The sequence below is a fragment of the Mesocricetus auratus genome, unplaced genomic scaffold (assembly GCF_017639785.1).
Source record: "Mesocricetus auratus isolate SY011 unplaced genomic scaffold, BCM_Maur_2.0 Super-Scaffold_100014, whole genome shotgun sequence".
Lineage (NCBI taxonomy): Eukaryota > Metazoa > Chordata > Mammalia > Rodentia > Cricetidae > Mesocricetus > Mesocricetus auratus.
In genome coordinates, this window is record NW_024429197.1 from 70,813,417 (window position 1) to 70,832,335 (window position 18,919).

The 18,919-nt window shown below is 42.1% G+C and overlaps 1 protein-coding gene across 3 annotated transcripts in view; it reads left to right on the plus strand.

Annotated features, from left to right (window-relative positions):
* Positions 1–18,919, plus strand: part of Astn2 (astrotactin 2) — a 972,600-nt gene that overhangs the window by 113,822 nt on the left and 839,859 nt on the right. For all 3 annotated transcript variants that reach the window (XM_040757328.1, XM_040757329.1, XM_040757330.1), the window contains exon 2: positions 16,415–16,602. In XM_040757328.1, coding sequence (XP_040613262.1) covers positions 16,415–16,602 — 188 coding nt within the window. The remainder of the gene's footprint in view (positions 1–16,414; positions 16,603–18,919) is intronic.

Sequence of the window (18,919 nt, forward strand, 5' to 3'; positions counted from 1 at the left end):
CCTGCAATGGTTTCCTCCCACTCATGTCTCTTTCTCTTTTACTTACACATGGGGATGCTCCAAAGCTCTACTAAGAGTGGATAAGAAGGGAAAAGAGCCTAGGATTCCTTTGAAAGAGCTTGCTTATTAGGCAAATCCCTTCCTCTCCCCAGGCCTCAGTTGACTCCTCTGTCAAATAGGGTCTGATCTTGTAGCACCAAGGCTAGAAGGATCCCTATTTCCAGTACTTGAGGAGAGCTTCCGGGCATCTGCCTTCCTGTATTGTGGATCAGCAGACTTGTGGTGAGGACTTCTCATTACTGAAAATGCATGCCTTGCCACAAAGCACTCTCTGAAATGCTGACCCTAGTGTCAGAAGGCAGGATCCCAGTCATGGTCCCGTCACTGGCTAAGACATTTCACCTCTTCTGATCTCAATTGTTCTATTACTAGATGATCTTCCAAACTCCATCCATTTCTGCTGTCTTATGCCAAGGAACCAATCTTGTGGGAATTAGTCAGGTTGTGTATGTGGCCATGGGCGGTAGCAGTAAGAGCAATGCATATGTTAAGGAACCAGAACTTATGCTGAAAGTGTATGAAACCTTGTGATCTTTGTTTACTGTTCTCATTCTTCTGAGCTAAATGTGTGTATGTGGGACACATGTACACATTTATGTATATGAGCTCACACACATTTATAAGTAAATAATTGGTACAAAAACTGTATGGAGTTGGGAGGATCATGTGGGATGCTATGCATAAACAGCCTGGTAGGTAACTAAAGACCTGTGTTGGGAACCTACTTACTGCAGGGCATGACAGTTGGAAGTCAGTTTTATCATTTCTCCCTTACTGATTTGGAAAACATACCAATGTATTTTATCTTTTTTGAGATTATAGTGTAATTACATCATTTCCACCTTCCCCCTCTAGATTCTCCCAAATATCCCTTCTGTCTCTCCTTCAAATTCATGATCTCTTTTGTCATAATTGTTGTTCCATGCACACACACACTCACACACACACACACTGTCTAGTCTGTATAATGCTATTTATATGCATGTTTTCAGAGACAACCATTTGATATTGGATAAATTTATTTGAGAGCACCCAATCAATCTTTAACATCCTCTGTAAGATGTTACTGAGCCCCAGTAGTCGGTTAGTTCCATAGATAAGGTTCCCTGCACTGTCCGCTGAGTACTGCAGTATCTCATACAATATTTGGCAGAGAGAAGGGCCTCAGTGCTTCAGCAAGGCCTTAAAGTAAAAGAATTATACTGCCTATTAGTGACCTATTTTTCTCCTTTCCTATTCCTTTTCTTCACTAAACCATTTTCTCTTCCTCACCTTGGTATTCAACTCTGGATTTTACTACCAGGATGAACTGGTCTAGAGACTTCTAGGTATGAAATTCCTGCAAAAGCACCTGAAATGAGGCAGATTGAGGCTACATAATTTGTGGCTAGATAGCCTTTGTCTACACTAGAGTTGTGATCCCTGTGGGTTTAAACAACCCTTTCACATTGGTTGTGTTTCAGATATCCTGCATATCTGATATTGACAGTAATGTTCATGACATTAGCAAAATTACAGTTATGAAGTAGCAACAAAGATAATTTTATGGTTGGGGGTCTCCACAACATGAAGAACTGTATGAAAGGGTGGCAGCATTAGGAAAGTTGAGAACCACTGCTCTAGACCATGCTGAGCACTGAAAGTACAATGAGGCATGTAGAGCTCAATTCCCACATCACTCATGCTCCCTGGTTAACTGCAGTCAGTGCCTTCAAATAATGCCTCCTGGAGAAACCTCAGTTTTCTCCCCCTTTGTTTATAGCTCCTTTTTTCACATTGTATTAAAGCAACTGAAGGAAGCAGTAGTGTCCAACCATCACACATGCCTATAAACAGAATGTAAGGAGCATTAATGCTTTACTAATGTTTTGGTTTATCTTTCCCTGACTCCAAGAGATTGGATTCAGCCTCCTGGCTAGGCTTTTTGCATGGTGTGAAATGAAAAGCCCCATGGGAACATTACCAGGTTGCCTGGAGCGCAGCATCAGTTGGCCTCTTTCTGCCTCATGACAACCTGTCTGTTTCAAGGACACCAGGCTGAGGGGATGAAATAGCAAGTTGGTAGAAAAAATTTCCCCAGAAAAAAATCAGAAAAGATTAAGTGGATGGACAGCTCAGGAACACAGAGAGCTCTACTCTTCTTTGCTCCACGATGGCCTGTCAGTTATTCTAGAAAAGAGGATAGGTTTTCTGAGGAATGCAGGAGAGGATTTAGACTATTTCTTTGAGTGCAAAGGGAGGACAAATCAATGCTAGATCCTCCAGGAGTTAGAAATATTGTTCAGTGCCAGTATATGTGAGGGTACAAATGTTGGAATTGAGTCTGCCCCTAGGTTAAAATGTGAGGATATGCATGTGTTTACCTGCCCACAAGGGAACTAGATGCAGACATGCATTAAAAGCCTTTGTGCACTTGTACGGGTAGAAATTCATGATGGGACAATCATGAAAGAATATACAGGAGGATGAGAAAAGTGAGCATATATGTGTGTCCATATAGGGTACAGCAATTTGCCTATGGATGATGGGTTGTCAGGGTGACCTGTTCCTATATGTCAGTGCATCTATGGATATGTACATATGAACACATGTTCATTGTGCAAGCACAGACATGTCCCAGATTTACAGAATGCATGCATGAATTTCTGAGACCTCAACCTCCCTTGCACTGGTGTCTGTATTTGTATATACACACATCAGCTTGTGTCTGTGGGCATCCATGTCACATGTGAGCATATACTCTGTGTTTTAGGTAATTGAATAGTTTCGTGGAAGTATGCAGAATCCTGATTCATGAAATACATCCATTTATGAGCACAGCTGTGCTTTGGGAGAAATTTAGTAATATGGGATCTCCCCTATTGGGTTACTGTTGTTTCTAAGCTGTGCAAAAATGACTTCTGATGTACCTGTAACTTACCAGACCTGATTGTCCTTGTTTTCACACTATAAATGACTTCTCAAGATTAGTACTCACCTCCGACGTAAACAACCTACTTTCCTTGGTTACAATCACATTAGCTCATCACAATCAGCTTCTAGCAACCTGATTTCTTTCAGTATGTTGCATACCACCTATGTGGATAAAAACAGTGGTAGAAACTACATTATTAAGTAAGGCTAACATTCAGATAAAGCCAACTGCCTGTGGAGAGTTGAGGGGGTGAGTGAAATCAGGTGGATGAACCTATTTCCCAGTCCCTACTGTAACTCTAGAAAACACAATGTAAGTGAGACATATATTGGATTTATTATGTAAATTGTGAAGTGAAATAGGTAATTTCACTCTTATATTATGGTATGACACAGTATCCAACAAGACCAAGATTTTCAAAGAGTGTGTTTCCCACAAACATGTTCCCTGTCATACCTCTACCTAACCTTTGAAGACACTTGGCTTCTCTAATTTCCAAGGTGAGAAGAGTGATAGTTGGGAGAGAAGAACCTTTGAAAGGTAATTCATCTGATCAGTAGTTAATCAGAGAGATAGCAGAAAATATACTGGAAACGTGTATCTTTGTTCTAGAGGTCAGGATTCTTAGCTCCTTGAGACTTACTGGGACTTCCCAGTAAGGTTCAACTTTGCTGATTCTAAATGAAAATTGGAGACTCAGAGAAAAGATGCCCAAAAGCTCTCAGCAAAGGGAGCCACTCTGCAGAAGCTCTTTAGAAACATTTGCTGACTTGGCATAGTCTAAGTTTAGTTTCTGTGGCTCTGGAAATGGAGGAAATAAGGCGGGGTAGGGTTGCCAGGAGATGTGATAACTCAGATCCATGATTCCTAATCCAACACTCTGAAGACACTCCAGATTGTAACCATCGTTTCCTACAAAGGACATCAGACAGATGTGATTCTTATTCTCGAGGAATTTACAATCAAAGACAAGCCTCAGTGCTTCAGAGCAAGCTATCCTAAATGTCTGTATTAACTAGAGTAAAGAGCAATTTATTTGTATAGCTCTGGAGAAATGGTAGTTGGAGCAGCGTTCATTGCTGCAAACCTTACTGAGCACAGGCTGGTGCTGTTCCCCGAGCTGACACTGATCTCGACAATGTACATGTCTGCACTGGTTATTATCCATAAGTCAGGGGGATATTGGAAGGCAGGAAAAAAATGAGCAAATGTGCAAACAGCCAGGAACACTATAAACACTAAACTAGTGTAAGTCATTCAATCAATTTTAGGTTGAGTAATTGTATTATACCTGGCACTGTTCTAGGCCACAGGAGGCAAGAGTCAATAAGAATCTAGTCCCTGCTACCTGAGTCTCACTCTAGAGAGTGAGACTCTAGTTTTCCTCCTGGGTTTACATGATGAAAGTGAAGCATTGACAAGTGACTTTCTACAAGTTTTTTTTCACCCAGTCAATTAGCAGAGATTTCTACTGAGCTGACTAGTGAGAGAGACTGAGGTAAGGTCCTTTTTTACAGCAGAATAATGAGTTGCTCACAAGTAAGGCAGAGTTTCAGTCTTTCCTGTTGAGGCATTTGGCACTTGTCTATTAATAGACATCTTCCATGAGATTATTGGAATTAAAAGTGACCTTGACTTTTGTTTAGAAAATATGGCATTCAAAATTTCTTTTCATGAGTTTATCATTAGCACCTTTCAGTGGTCTAGGGAAGGGGTCCAGGAGAATAGTCATTACCACCACTTAGCAGACGTGAAGACAATTGTTCAGTGTTATGAATGTCTTAGCTAAGGTTAGAGAATGAGAGTAGAATGTAACTTTTCCCATGGTTAAATTTACAGTATAGAAATAGCCTTTTATCATATCACCAGAAGATAGATACCTGGCATTTAAACTAAATAAACACAGAATGGTCAGAGGACCATTACCCATGCTTAGCCCTGCTGGAGAAAGCACTGACTACCCTGCTCCAGAGGCATTCCGGGTTTTCTGATGTGAATTATTCATCTTCTGATACAGGGAGAAATTCAAGATGGACTTTTTCTTCCTCCCTATCATGGGCCTGCCATACTCAACTCGTTCTTCCCTGCCACTGGGTACCATCTTTGGCTGGTCTAAATTGAACTGAATGGTGTGGCATTGCAAGTCAAAAGGGTCCTATAATCATTGCACTGATGCCCCAGGCTGTGCTCAAATACCATGTTATAAATAAGGGTGATGGAGTAGAGGCTGAATTACAATCAGGTCTGCTATGAACACACTGAACAGGTATGGAGCTTATTTAAGGAATACAGAGGTAGATTATGCTCCTCAAGCTGTGCAAGTTGGAACCAATCAATACCCACTCAGTCCTTCAAATCAGGGCCCTGGAGATGTTGATTAGGAGGAGGAGGGGCTGAAGGAAACAGGGTTATATGCTGCTTAGGGAAAAATCTTCATTTTCTGTTTGTTCTGCGCTACATAGGCCTGTGGAACACTGGCTCTAAGCTGGGCATTGAGGAAGTATCATGCATCGAGGGAGATGCCTTTAGTTGAAGAGGCTCTGAGACTCGGGGAGCAGAAGTAGGCGAGGTGTGAAATAGCTAAAGCAATGACTACCCTGTAATGTGAAAAACATAGCAGTATAAGAAAGTATGTATCAGGGATACCCAACCCACCCCTGAAGGAGGCATACACGATTCATTTTTCTAGGTATCTGTTGCTGTGTAAAACTTGGGTCAGTTTTAGCTTCTATTTAGAGGGACTAGTAATTTAGATGAAGCTTGATGGATAGTTGGTCTGATGGACTTTGTTGACCTCTGCACACTTGCTCCTGTGTCAGTGGCTTGACATGCAGGATGGCCTTTCTCACAGAACTGGTGGCTGATGGTGGGCTTTGTCTGTGGGAACCCGGGGAATTGGGCTCTGCTACTCTCATCCTCCAGCAGACTAGCTGTAGCTTCAAAATTCTCTCAAGGTCCATGAGGCAGGTGAGTTTTCAGACATGCTATTAGCCCCCCTCGTGTGTGTGTGTGTGTGTGTGTGTGTGTGGAGAGAGAGAGAGAGAGAGAGAGAGAGAGACAGAGAGAGAGAGAGAGAGAGAGAGAGAGAGACTATCACTCTTAGTGTTGGCCCATTGGCCAAAAATATCATGTTGCCAACTTTGATAGGGCAGAAGAAACAATCTCACTTCTTGAGAGGAGAACTTACAACTGCATATTACATTGTTTCTATGTAAGCAGGAGAGATGCTGTTAGCATAGTCAGTTTAAATAGTTCAGTTCTAAAGATTGACTTAGGCAGGAAAAAGAAAGAGTGAGAACAATCTGGATAGAGAACAATATGGACAAGATCTTGGAGCTATTAGAGTCAAGGCAAGATAGCATTGAAGTCAGATAGGAAGGGAGGGAAAAAAGGCAGGAAGAAGGAAGGGAGGGAGGAGAAGGAGGAACAGAGGAAGAGAGAGAGAGAGAGAGATTTATAGGAAATGTACAGGAGTACACGTGGTTTACCTTCCTCAAGTGCCTCAATCCAGATTAGTGCTGTTTGGATAGAGGCAAGGTTGGGTAGAGAACTATAAATTACAAGAAGGATGCTCTAGGATACAGACTGAAGGACCCTGTATTCCTGTAAGGAGCTCTTTGGTGCCTCCTCCTTCTGGTGTCCAACCTGTACTCATCATTTCCATCCTCTGTGCCTCAGTTTTCCAATACGTGAATTTGTGACCAGATGTCTCCCATGCTTCTCACTTCACCGATGCTTTAATTTTAATCTTGGATGCTCCTGCATGCGATAAGTTCTGGCTGTAGCACAAAGCACTAAGCTGCTGCTGGAGAGACAGTGGAGGTAACAGTGGTTCATGGCCCTGGTGATGAGAATTAGGGATGAACAAGATTAGTGAATCAGTGTGGAGATTAGAGGCCTGACAGCTCAGAGGAAGGATACTACCTTCAGGGTTGGGCTCTCTTAGAGTGCTGGGGTCAGCTGAGTTTTGAAGAGTGATAACATACGTGAAGGCAGAAGGAGAGATGGAGGCAGGTGATGAATTATGAAGAAACACTGGAAGCCATGAATTTGCCTGCGTGTGATTATGGGGCATCCATATGCAGTGGGTCCTAGTCAGGGTATGTTGCAAGGGTAGGTTTGTCACAGGAAACTGTTTCTCCAAGTCTCCCTTTCTGCAAACAGCTGGTGATGTTGGCTGCCAGTATGATCGTCTTGTGGATTTTGGTTACTTACTTCACTGTTGCAGCTTTCTCCCTCCTCACATGTACCAGGTTGTATTGGGCTCCCCTGACTCATCACAATTTATTGCCTGTCAGTTCTGAAGCTCTGCACTGACACTCAACATGCTCAGCCTCTTGGGTGGGAGATCAACCTGTCTGTCTTAGGAGCATTGGCGTAGAGGGCCTTGTGCAGCATCTTTAGGAGAGGCTTTGGATGCCAAGGTAAAAAATCACTGCCTAAACTCAGGGAGATTTCTACCTCCATCCTATTCTCTGATTCTTTTGTAAACCTTCATCTATATACTGTGACAATAGTGTTCAGTTGTGGGGCTATGTGACTTAAGGCATGTTCTACCCATCTCTAGTCCTTGTTTTCTGGATTGATAAATTTTTGGGTCAACTCTGCACATTCTCTTCATACTCTCTAATGCAATTTCATAATACCGTACATCGTTGCTCCAGGGTTAATGAAGGGCTGTGGAGCACTTGGAATGAGTTAGAAGACACTTGGATAGTATTAACAAAAGTTTGCAGTTTTAACCTATTCTGTTTTTTTTTTTATGTTGGTACTGCCACACACATCCCATTGCACTCAAAAGAGTCTGAGTGTGATTCCCTTGACAGAGGTGAGACGGAACATAATGACAAGAAGACAGTAATTGACAGGGAATATCCACAGGCTAAATGCTTGGCCTTTCACACATTCCATTCTCCAGATTCACACAATAATCATAAGAGATTGTTTTTAGTATTCCCACTTCTTTCTTCTGAGACAAGGAAGGCTCAGAGAGGTGTTAGCTGTTAAAGGTTGAGCCCGTAAATAAAAGAACAGAGTACCATTGATTCGCTCCATAACATGGTCATTCCTGTACTTCTTTGTTGGGGGTGATATTGGAATCTTAAAAACAGGGAAGCATGCATAACACTAACACATGACTTTCAGAATGGTGAAGCATATAGCCAGAGCATCAGGAGGACCAGCAGGATGACTGCCCTTGTACTTCTCATATCATGCCCTACAGTGGACTTGAACTCACTGTCTCTTTACTTCAATGTATTGGACCCCTTCTCATCCCAGGCTGCAGGGTAGTAAAATCATTCAGTTTGGATCAAGGAATCAGGGCTTGAATCCTCTGCCACTTATTAGATGGAAGTGCATGAGGCATTGGATTTCTCAGCTTAAAAAAAAAGGAATATAGTACTCTTCCATACATACCCATACCTCTGGTCAGACTAAATAAAACAATGAATGAAACCCACAAGCCTGGCACATCAGTAGGTATTGTAAATGTTCCTTCTTATTCCTGTGTTTTTAGCTACATCTCTGAATCAATTTTGGAAGGAATGGATAGTGTAAAACACACTATTTTGGTTGACTTAAAAAAGAACAGAGGAGCCTTCAAACACATGGAGAAAACAAGAGTACAATGAAACTGAATGACAAGGAAAGACACCCTGAAAAATCAATGAAGCAAAAAGAGAGGGAGATGGTTTAGGAGAGAATAGCTGGGCATCATGAGAATCCATTCCATCAACCTCCCATCTATATTCAAATCTAATCTGAAAAGATATGCTTTTCTCCCTTGCCAATAACTCTTAATTCTTCTCTTCCCTTCCCATTTAGAACCAAGCATAACTGTATTGTTTATCTCTACTGAGAGGCTTAAGAATATAGTTTCATATAAAAGATGCAATTCCCAAAGGATGCAGAACTGGGCAGATTGGAGACAGGGGCAGAGATGAGTGCTGACAGCTGATGGTGGGAGGGGGATTGAGGTACCCCTGGGATGCTCCTCTCCAGCTACTGCTTCAGAGCCTCTCTGTCCTGTCTCCACCACCTCTTCACCTTCTATCCCCCCAGGCGGCCTTTCAAACCCAGCATACCGTTGGTGTCATTCTGCATGCATGTAACCTGCCTGACATCAGGATCTCTTAGGATCATAAATTCTGGAAACCCTTTCCCAAAGACAGATCCGCTCGGACCAGTGGCTGGCCTCACACACTCCTGAAGAAAACTTTGCATCTTGTTATATGGCAGCTGCCATACCATCATCTCTTTGGTTTATTTTCTTTTCTTCTTCTAGAGTATGATTTTCTTGGGAATAAGGAATTTAACAAATTTACAGGGAATGATGCATTTATTCAACAAATATTGCACCTACCACATACTGAGGACAGCAGTGATTAAAGTATGGGGGGGGGACCTGCTGCTGCTATTTTGTTTTTTGTTTGTCTGTTGTGCTTAAACAAGAACAGAGGAAGGGGAAAAGCCAGATCAGATGAGAAAGTCTGTGAGGGTAACAATCAAATGTATCTCTTCCATTAGTCTATTCTCTGGGCCAAGTTCTGTGGGTGACAAATTTAAAAGGTGAATCATTTGTGAGAGGCACCTGTTGGAGGGCCAGGATAATGATGTTGTGTACTTTCTTGGGACACACCGAGGAACCCTGCAGATATGTGAAAATGTTGCTGTGTGACCTTATTTTTCTAAATTCTATACTAAATATGATGTAAGTAGGGCAGACCGTGACCCCGCATTTTTCAAATGAGAAAAATCATACAGACGCTATGATTTGTCCTCATGTAACCTGGTAAGCTAATATAGAAAGAACATACCAATCTAAGTGTCTAACTCAAAATTCAGTGTTCCTTTCAATACTCCAGGCTTTTTCAAAGCAACTGAGATACACAAGTCATCCATCTAGATATCAGCCCATCTGTCCCGTGTTTTTTAATGTTATATGGAGAGCTTCAAAACCCCCAAACAGGCCTTACTCTGACTGAATCAAGGAGGGCTAAATGGAACATCCATTTACTGTTCTGAAAGAAGCTGATCCACGCATAGCAGGTGGATGCCCCCTTTCAGTGCTTTGCTCTCTGTACAGTGAATACACCCAGCTCCCTTTACAGAGAGGATGCTCACTGGCCGCCCCCAGCTTCATCCCAGTACATCCCTTCACATGCTTGTTATCCTCTTGCCTCATCAATGTAGTATCTTTACTCCATCTGAAGACCTTTTTGTCTACTGCTACTTTTTTAAAATCTAGCCCATCCTTTGGGCTCCTCTCTGAACACATTCGACCCAAGCAGAAGCCATCTCCTCTCCTCCAGGCTTCTCACTTTGATTTAGGACTATTTATAGCATACCTTTCTTCTCAGTGCCTTGGACTGGGCTCCTGAGGACAGAGTAACTCTCCGCCAGATCTTAGAAAAGCTTGATTCACTACATGAATCTTTAAAATGAATGTGCATGTATTTGCCTCTACTACAGAGGTGATTTACAGTCAATACAGGGAAAATATATCTGCACATGATTAAAATCACCTCTGATCCTACCATTTGAAGAGTACTCTTATTACTATTTAGTGTATCTCTTCTCAACTCTATATACTCATCTCCACACAAAATCCTAAGATTGCCTGTTTTCCATATAAACATTCTCTCTCACACTCTGTGACAATAAAATATTTTGAAAGTTAAATTATTTTCCTCTTAATTTGCATTCTCCAGAGAGCCTGTACTTGAACAAAATTGTGCTAACATTTCTATGCAACTTCTCGATGGGATTCCAGCCATCACTGATGTCCTGAAGTGCTATGCTTTCCCTCAGCAAAGGGGGTAGCTTAATGAAACTTGTGAAATGTTTGTGGAACCCATACTTTGCTTTCAGCCACAATCTGGGCTACAGATTAAACAAATAATTTTAGCACCTTCGGTATGTCTGTATCCCATACAATGACAATGGGATATGCATACAAATAATTAAAAGATCTAGTCAACACTTTATTTCAAAATAGGTGTTGCGTGAGATCATGTAGCTCCACCGTAAGTTAATGAAATTTTCTGAGCAGGCTTAAGGCTGGTTACACTAAACTCTGGCAGACTGGGTACATAAGTGCACTTCACATACACTATTCGCAGCTTATAAAATATTTATAAGTTTGTGAAATCCCACTGTAGTTTGGGAAGCACCAGTCCATGTCATAGTAATAGTACTGTGTAGTGTGAATTAATATGTAAGTACAAGGGGAAGGATGGAAAGCAATGAGCAGAGAGGAAGGTATAGTAGGCTCACAAACAGACTGTGTGCCAGGTTCCTCAAAACGTATTCCCAGGGAACATTAGGCCCCACAGAAGAGCTTTGAACAAAAGAATGACAAGGTCAGTTTACAGGGTAGAAATTTCTTCCTGCTGGCTAACTTGAATAGTTAGTTAGAAAGAAGGAACGGGGCAGGTAGTCATGATACCAGTTAAGGAGCCTGTTGAGTTGTCTCCATTTTGTCCTTTGAGATCCATTTTCTATCCATTTCTACTCTGCTGTGAAACCAAGAAGGCTGACCTGTATGATTTGCTTGACTTAAGCACCCTTGGGTATCCAGTTGAGGTTGACCTGTGTGAGACTCCTGCAAGGTAGAAAGAGAATGTGTGTAGGGTCTTTAGTCTATTGGCAGCTTCCACTCTGGGCCACGCGTTGCCAGTGTCTGGGCCATTCTATCAAAGGCTATAGATACTGTCTGTAGCATTTTTATACAAGTGTGGCTTTTCAGAGTTCCAGGATAGCAGTTTCTTCTCCACCCTCTTGTGACAGTTCCTTCCTGCTACTAACTTTGGGGTGCTTCACTCATGGTTATTGGTTGGTTTTAATACTACACAAGCCTCTGTAAATGGCCCCTTTTATGAAACAATTTTCAATGACCTTTCTGAATGTGTGTTTTCTGAAGAGACCCTGGCTGGCACAGAACCAGTTGCAACAGCCCATGGGAGTGATGATAAAGTTTTGCATTAATTAACCATTACAGAGATTAAGAAGAGGACACGTTTTTGAAATTACTTTCTAGACCCACTCAGTGGTTGCATGGTGATCGGGTGTGAATCTATAAAAGCTAGTGACAAGGGTGGCTGGAGTTAACATCACTACCTTCCCCAACACCTCCTGCCTGGACAGTGAGTTCTTACAGGCAAGTGCATATAATGTCTTCTTCCTCCTCCTCAGTGAGGCCAAGCCATTTATAAACCCATCAGAAGCTCTCTCTGGATTTTAGCAAATAATCTACTGGAGGGTCAGCTGGTGCTGTGGAAGCAGAAGGCTGGTTAGTTAGCCACTTGGGAGATGTTACCAGGATGGCTGGAGATCAGAAGCACTGCTTATTTTCATAATGACCTTCAGGAATTAAATAAAAATACAATGAGTGCCATAGATTAGGAAGAACAAGCCAATTAAAAGCATAACACGCCTTAGGGATTTTTATTTCTTTTCCAGGAGGCTGAGAGGCATCAGTGGCCTCTGAGGCATGATGGCAGCCTAGCCAGAATTACTGATGAAGGCTGCTCCCCTTGCTTGGCTTTGTGGGATGGTTGAGGGGATTTGAGGCTGTTGAATATTTCACAAGTTGCAGCCCATAGGGCGAGAACTGAGGAAGGTGAAAAGGCAATCTCTGTGTTTCTTTATGATTCCAATATAAAACCAAGCTGCACAGAGCGGGAGGGAGGCAGGCGCTGGAGTCAGCCTACCACCGGAAGGCATGGTGCACCAATTCTCCCACTTTAATATCTGCTGTTTCATTTTATATTCATCATGTCAGCATAATCTGCCTTTATGGGAATCGTCTTGGTTCCCGACCAAATGCGTTTAGTCCCCCTTTGCTTTAAGTTTGATTGTAATATGACTTGAAGACTCCAATGAAATGTTTATATGGAGGGACCAGGGGAAGAAAAAGGGGAAAATGCAATTGGAAAATCAATCAGCAGGGAATTTCAAGAGCTGGCTTTGGTCATGCTACAATCTCTTTGACCTGTTTTTAATGGACAACGGCCTGGCTCTCTGATCAAACTTGTTCTGCCAGCTCCTTACTGCGTGCCAAATAAAGTACACGCTTTAGCACGAGTACTGAATCCCCTGCCTCTGTGGGATTTGCATTTGTTGTGCTCTTGCTTTCGTATCTCACTCCATTTCCTGGGTTTTCCAGCTAGTCCTTGACTTATCACCTCTGAAGAACAGCAATGTCTGTCCTCAACTGTGCCCATGCTACTCTATTTGTGAGAAGTTCTTGGTCTCTAAGCTTAGAGGGTCCTTTCTTGACGTTGAGTTCCCAACAGATATTTATTCTTTTTTAAAATTATCTGATGAGACTTAACATCCTGAATTATATTTTTTACTAAGTTTGCCATCATATTATGGACATGCATAAGTATCTGTATGCATATACACACTTATGTAAGTATACACTTACTTATATTTCAAAGATCCAGTAACTATTTACTAAAAATTTATGATATGTCAAGTAATTTTCAGAACACTTTAGAAATGGTAGGACATAAGGCATATAAGGTCTCTGTTCCCCTTGAGAGACAGAGAATAAACACATATTCAAGTAAATATTTCTGATAAATTTCTTATAGTAACCAGTGCTATCAGAATTTTATGTGAAGGGAGCATAATAGAGATTCGATATACTTAGAGAGGAGTCCTTCAGCTCAAGTGTTCAGGCACAGTTTCACAGAGCAGGTGTCATTTGGACTGGGGGATTAATGCTTAGAAGAAACCAATTTTTAAGCTCTGGGAGGAGAGTTCCAGGACGATTGGACAGAAAATACTTATTCCGTGATACAAATGGGAGCTCACACATTTAACAGATATATTAAGGCCTATAGGACTATAGCTCAAGAAGAAGGGGATTAAGTAGGGAAGGGATAAGTCAGATAATTCAGAACCTCATAGAATGTTCATGTATGTAGGTCATGGCATGGGGCATGGAAGACAGCAGGTCCTGTAGAACTTTTATTGTTAACAGATTCTGAGCTTCTTGCAGGCAATTCATTTATCTCCATACTCTGAGCTTCTAAGTAGCCTGAAACTGTTTAGGACCATGCTAAACTACATTGAGTGAGTGAGTGAGAGAGAGGGTGAGTAGTGAGTGAGTGAGTAAGTGAGTGAGTGAGTGAATGAATACCATGGCTTTTTGCTTCCACTAAAGTAGTTTTCATTTTGCAGTCTCCTGCTCTCTCTCCTATTGTCCCAACAACAGTCTATTTGTAATAGTGTAAGTCCAGAGCTATCCTCTGTGATTCAATATTTACTATGTTTCACACACTGTTATTATCGCTTAACGTTTACTGTCTGCTGACTGTGCAATCATCGCTGTAGCAAACAAAGAGCTCAATCTAGTTTTGTTCATGGGCTAATTTAGTCAAAGAAAAGGAGATGCTGCAAATGGGATTGGCATTGTAGAAATAGCTATGACTGGAAATCTACCGAGTCCAGCTGAGAACAGATTCACCAGTGGCCTTAAATGAGTCACTAAGCATCTGTAACCTTCTGTTGCTTAATGGGAACATGAGTAAGGAAAGCCTCATGCATGGTGGGATTTCACAGCTCCAGGAGACTGGAGCTCAGATTCCCAGCACTATCCCTGGGCTTATTCCACCTGTCTAAACCAGGCAGTACAAGCTAGTTGTTTCCTACTTTGGTGGTATTCTATAGTTTTAGATTCTTCAGTGCTGGTTTAGCTACAACTACTTCAAGTGCCAAACATCAGCCTGAATACCCCAGGTCTCCAGTTTCGGACTTCGAAGCACTTAGGAAAAGGGTGAAGTGCTGAGCAAGACCATTTATTATAATGCTTCCATCATATTGTGGTACAGTTGGCTGCTGCCAGAGAAGAAAGCTAGTGTATCAAGCACTGAGATTGGGAAGTGGGTTGGTGGCAAAACTGAGCTCCCCCTCCACAGAGAAGGGAAACTTCTGAGAAAGACCCAGCCAGTGTCTTCTACTTAAGAATCACAATAGCTCTTAGGGCCTTTCGGGTTATGGCTCTAAGAGCTGACTAGCTTCTATGATTCCCTCCATCTCTGCTTATCTCTGACGAATCCTTCGAGCAGTCCAAGACTGTGCACTTGGAATAATAATTCATCATTCTCCAGTCATTTTGACTTTCTTTTGGAATGAGGGTTAGGCCCTGGAAGATGGCTTGTGTTATAGTTTGTGGTTGAGAATACACAGGAGGGAAAGGGTGTGGAGGGAACCAAGATTTTAAAAAAACGCATTTGTATGAAGCCATGAAAGGCTAATACCTTAGTCTAGGTAGTTGATTGCAGGAACAGAGAAGGCTGGAATGCTGATTATCTTTTGAAGAATTCCGCAATAGCCTGGAAACCCTGAAATATATACCATTAAGTATATCTTTATCATTGTTTCATAGCAAGTGAAGACTGAATTAGATCCTATCCATATTAATAATTTTGATGATTATTATAAATCAATAACTAATTTAAAAATTCCTAACTAATTTTCTTCAGTCCTCCCCTAAGGATTTTTGATTGGTAACATCAAGAAATTAAAGTCGCCGGGCAGTGGTGGTGCATGCCTTTTATCCCAGCACTTGGGAGGCAGAGGCAGAGAGATCTCTGTGAGTTCAAGACCAGCCTGATCTACAAGAGCTAGTTCCAGGACAGCCTCCAAAGCCACAAAATACCCTGTCTCGAAAAACCAAAAAAAAAAACAATAAAAAACAAAAACCAACAACAAAAAGAAAATTAATGTCTGTTTTGATTGGAGTATGTAAGGAAACTTCAGCTGGATTTGGTTGAGCCAAGGAGATACTTCAGTGTCAGCAGATGACATGAGGGCTGCAACTGTGCCAGGAGAAGAGATGATTGGATAAGACAAAGCTTGAATTTGGCCAGTCTCGTCAGTCATTCTCTCTGTGTGAGAATGCACATGTGACCTTTGGGCATTTATCCCGTCCCTTGCCAAATGGGTTTGACCCTAGTTACCCCACCTGAGTCATATACTCTGTTGGACCTTTCCAGCTCCAAGCTTATACCCTGGGGATTGCCAGATCAGTGTCTGTGAAATTCATACAGGAATTTAAGGATGTTTCTCCCTTTGTTTTCTGCTAGTAGTACAACCTCATAGAACTGGAGCACTTTTATCCTTTTGCTTACTGTTGCTCTACTGTAGGAGAAGAATTACCTTTTCACACATGAGGTCTTAGAAAAAGTCCATCAGAGGCACCAAGGTCAAGTAGTACCTCCGGTCCTATGTTATTAAGCAGTATCTTGGCCTTGGTTTCCCATCTATAAATGGAAGTGGTAACTCCTGGATCATAGGTGGTAGAAGGAAAAAACATCTTGACACATTAATTGGCTCCTGAGTTCAGGAGTGTGTGAAGCAGCTTTGCTCCCAAAGCACGGAAGCCTGGCATGTATCTCACGCAGAGCTTTTGGTCTTGTCTTGCAGAGATGTCTGGCACAGCAGCAGATATTTCTCTGGTGCACTGGAGACAGCAGTGGCTGGAGAATGGCACACTCTACTTCCACGTCTCCATGAGCAGCTCCGGGCAGCTGGCCCAGGCCACAGCTCCCACACTCCAGGAGCCCTCAGAGGTCGTCGAGGAGCAGATGCATATCCTCCACATTTCTGTGATGGTGAGTGGCTGTGCCTGTGACCACGGTGGGGGACAGAAAGAAGCGTGGCATTGTCCACAGATGGGAAACATTGGAGTATGCCAGTAAGAGGGCAGTGCGATCCTCAAAAGGTCAGGTGAATTCTGTGGTGTTACCTGGACTGACACAATCACATCTGTCATCTGTCAGCTGTGACAAACTAACTGTGCTTCAGAGGAGAAAATAAAGGGGGCATCCAACTCCTTGGCCTTTTGGCTGACATGTCTGGGAATAGCTGTTTAACATCTGTCCCGTGCTTGCCTTGCTTGGCTGAGGGCTAGGGTCCTAAGCTTCTATATACAACTGGTCTCTCTAAGAATTGCTGAACAAACAAAGTTGGAGCAAAACTGGAAAAGGAGGATGCTCTTTCCTAAGTGCCCCAAAGCAGCTGCTTTAAGGCTCACATCTACTCCAGGGTGGAAACAAGGGATGGAGCAGGTGTAGCCAGCGCAGCACTTAGGATGGTGCCTCTGATCCTCTTGAATTCTAGGTGCTGAGTACTCCAGCAGGGGGGAGAAAAAATCATTTACCCAGTGTGCCACAGCCTGCAAGCAATACTCTGCTTTTGCGTGTGCAAGCCAACAGTGAGTCCTGTAGGCTCTGTTGTCTCTCAGTCGGAGATTGTCTTGTTTATCTCTCATTTGTCCAGCGCTGTGCTGTACACATTTATGAAAATTACCTGATTTTAGCGAACCAAGAATGCATAAAGCAGAGTACATCACCTACATATTAAAAATGAAATTAGGAGCACAGAGAAGCAAAGATGTCTTCTAAGTCTGTTGAATGACACAGCTCAGTGACCCTGTTGTCACCCCTGAGGAGTCTCCTGGAATCAATGGAGCAGTCTTCCAATAATAGTTTCATTTGAAGAGTTAGAATTCATGCTGTGTTTGTGTGGGGGGGGGGGAGAGGGGACCAGATAGCACCTACTCTATCTCTCTTCACTTTGTTTCTTGAGGCACAGTGTCTCACTGAACCTGGAGCTCACTGGTTTGTTAGACTAGCTGACCAGCAACCTGTGAAATTCTTTTGTCTCTGGTTCCTGATGCTGGACTACTGGTGCATTTTACCACACCTGGCTTTTAAATATAGATTATGGGGAAACAAGCTCAGGTTTTTGCGTTTGTAAAACAAGCACTTTACCAGATGAATCTTATCTTCAGCCCTGCAATTTGTATTTCTGCATTGCAAACAGAAAAGTAGCAACAGACATATTTAGTATACAGAAAGCACATGTGGTAGGTTTGGGGTAACATTTGATAAGCACAATGCCAGTTTTCTTGCAATATTATATTCTTCGAAGTCAATCTCAAGTTATTTCTTTCCACGTGGCCTTTAGAATGGATCTAGTGAATAAATAAAAATATGAAATGGTACTCTAACGTGTATAAAGAGAAAAACAGAGCTCAGAAAATTGAGTGATCTGCATAAATACTACTTCTTACCTCTTTAGTTCTTCCTTTCATCAAGAGTCACTATCTAGTGAGATTTTACTGAGGAACAGAACTTTGGTTTATTTTCTTCTCAACCACCACTGCAATAGATGTTCTGATTAGGACTGAGTGCGATCGTAGAATTTTTCTCTTTTTGGAAAAACATACGCACACCCCAGCCAAATAGCAATGTTAATTTTGGACCTAACGAGTGCTCATCACGTGTAGGAACAAATCAAGGCCTTTGTGTTATTCATGGAATGTGTGTGGTAGACTTTTTCCATATATATATTTAGCAAATGATGCAGCCACATGTCAACCCAAGTGGGTGCCTGCACACTAATTTTGGGGTGCAAATTTGTAAACATCTTTTCAGTGTGCTTGCTCAGTTCCTCGTGGGCTTTGAAGTATCATCTGATGTTAAGAGAGGTGGGGGTGTGACTGCTCTTCTGGCTTTAGTGTTTGGGCATGAGACTCAGCTTTGATTAGTATTTTTTAGCTACTTTCCAACTTTTGCAATAGTGTTTACTTACATACATTTTCCCTGCAACCCAGTAACCCATATCAGATTATCTCAATTTTAAGTGAGCCCTGGATTTACCTTTTCTGACTCCAGTCCTAGTGCTGGTTTTAGTAAATCAGAATCACATCCCTGACTTCTTTTTCTTTGCTCAGCAAATTTAGCTTGCAAAGAATAACTCAACATGAACCAGATGTCACTGAATTCCCTGCAGTATTTACCAGTAGAAGAGGGAATTGAAAGGCTGACATACTGTGCAACACACACACACACACACACACACACACACACACACATCTGCAATATGTGGTTCAGTAGTCAGTAATCTAAACAGATTGTTTACTGT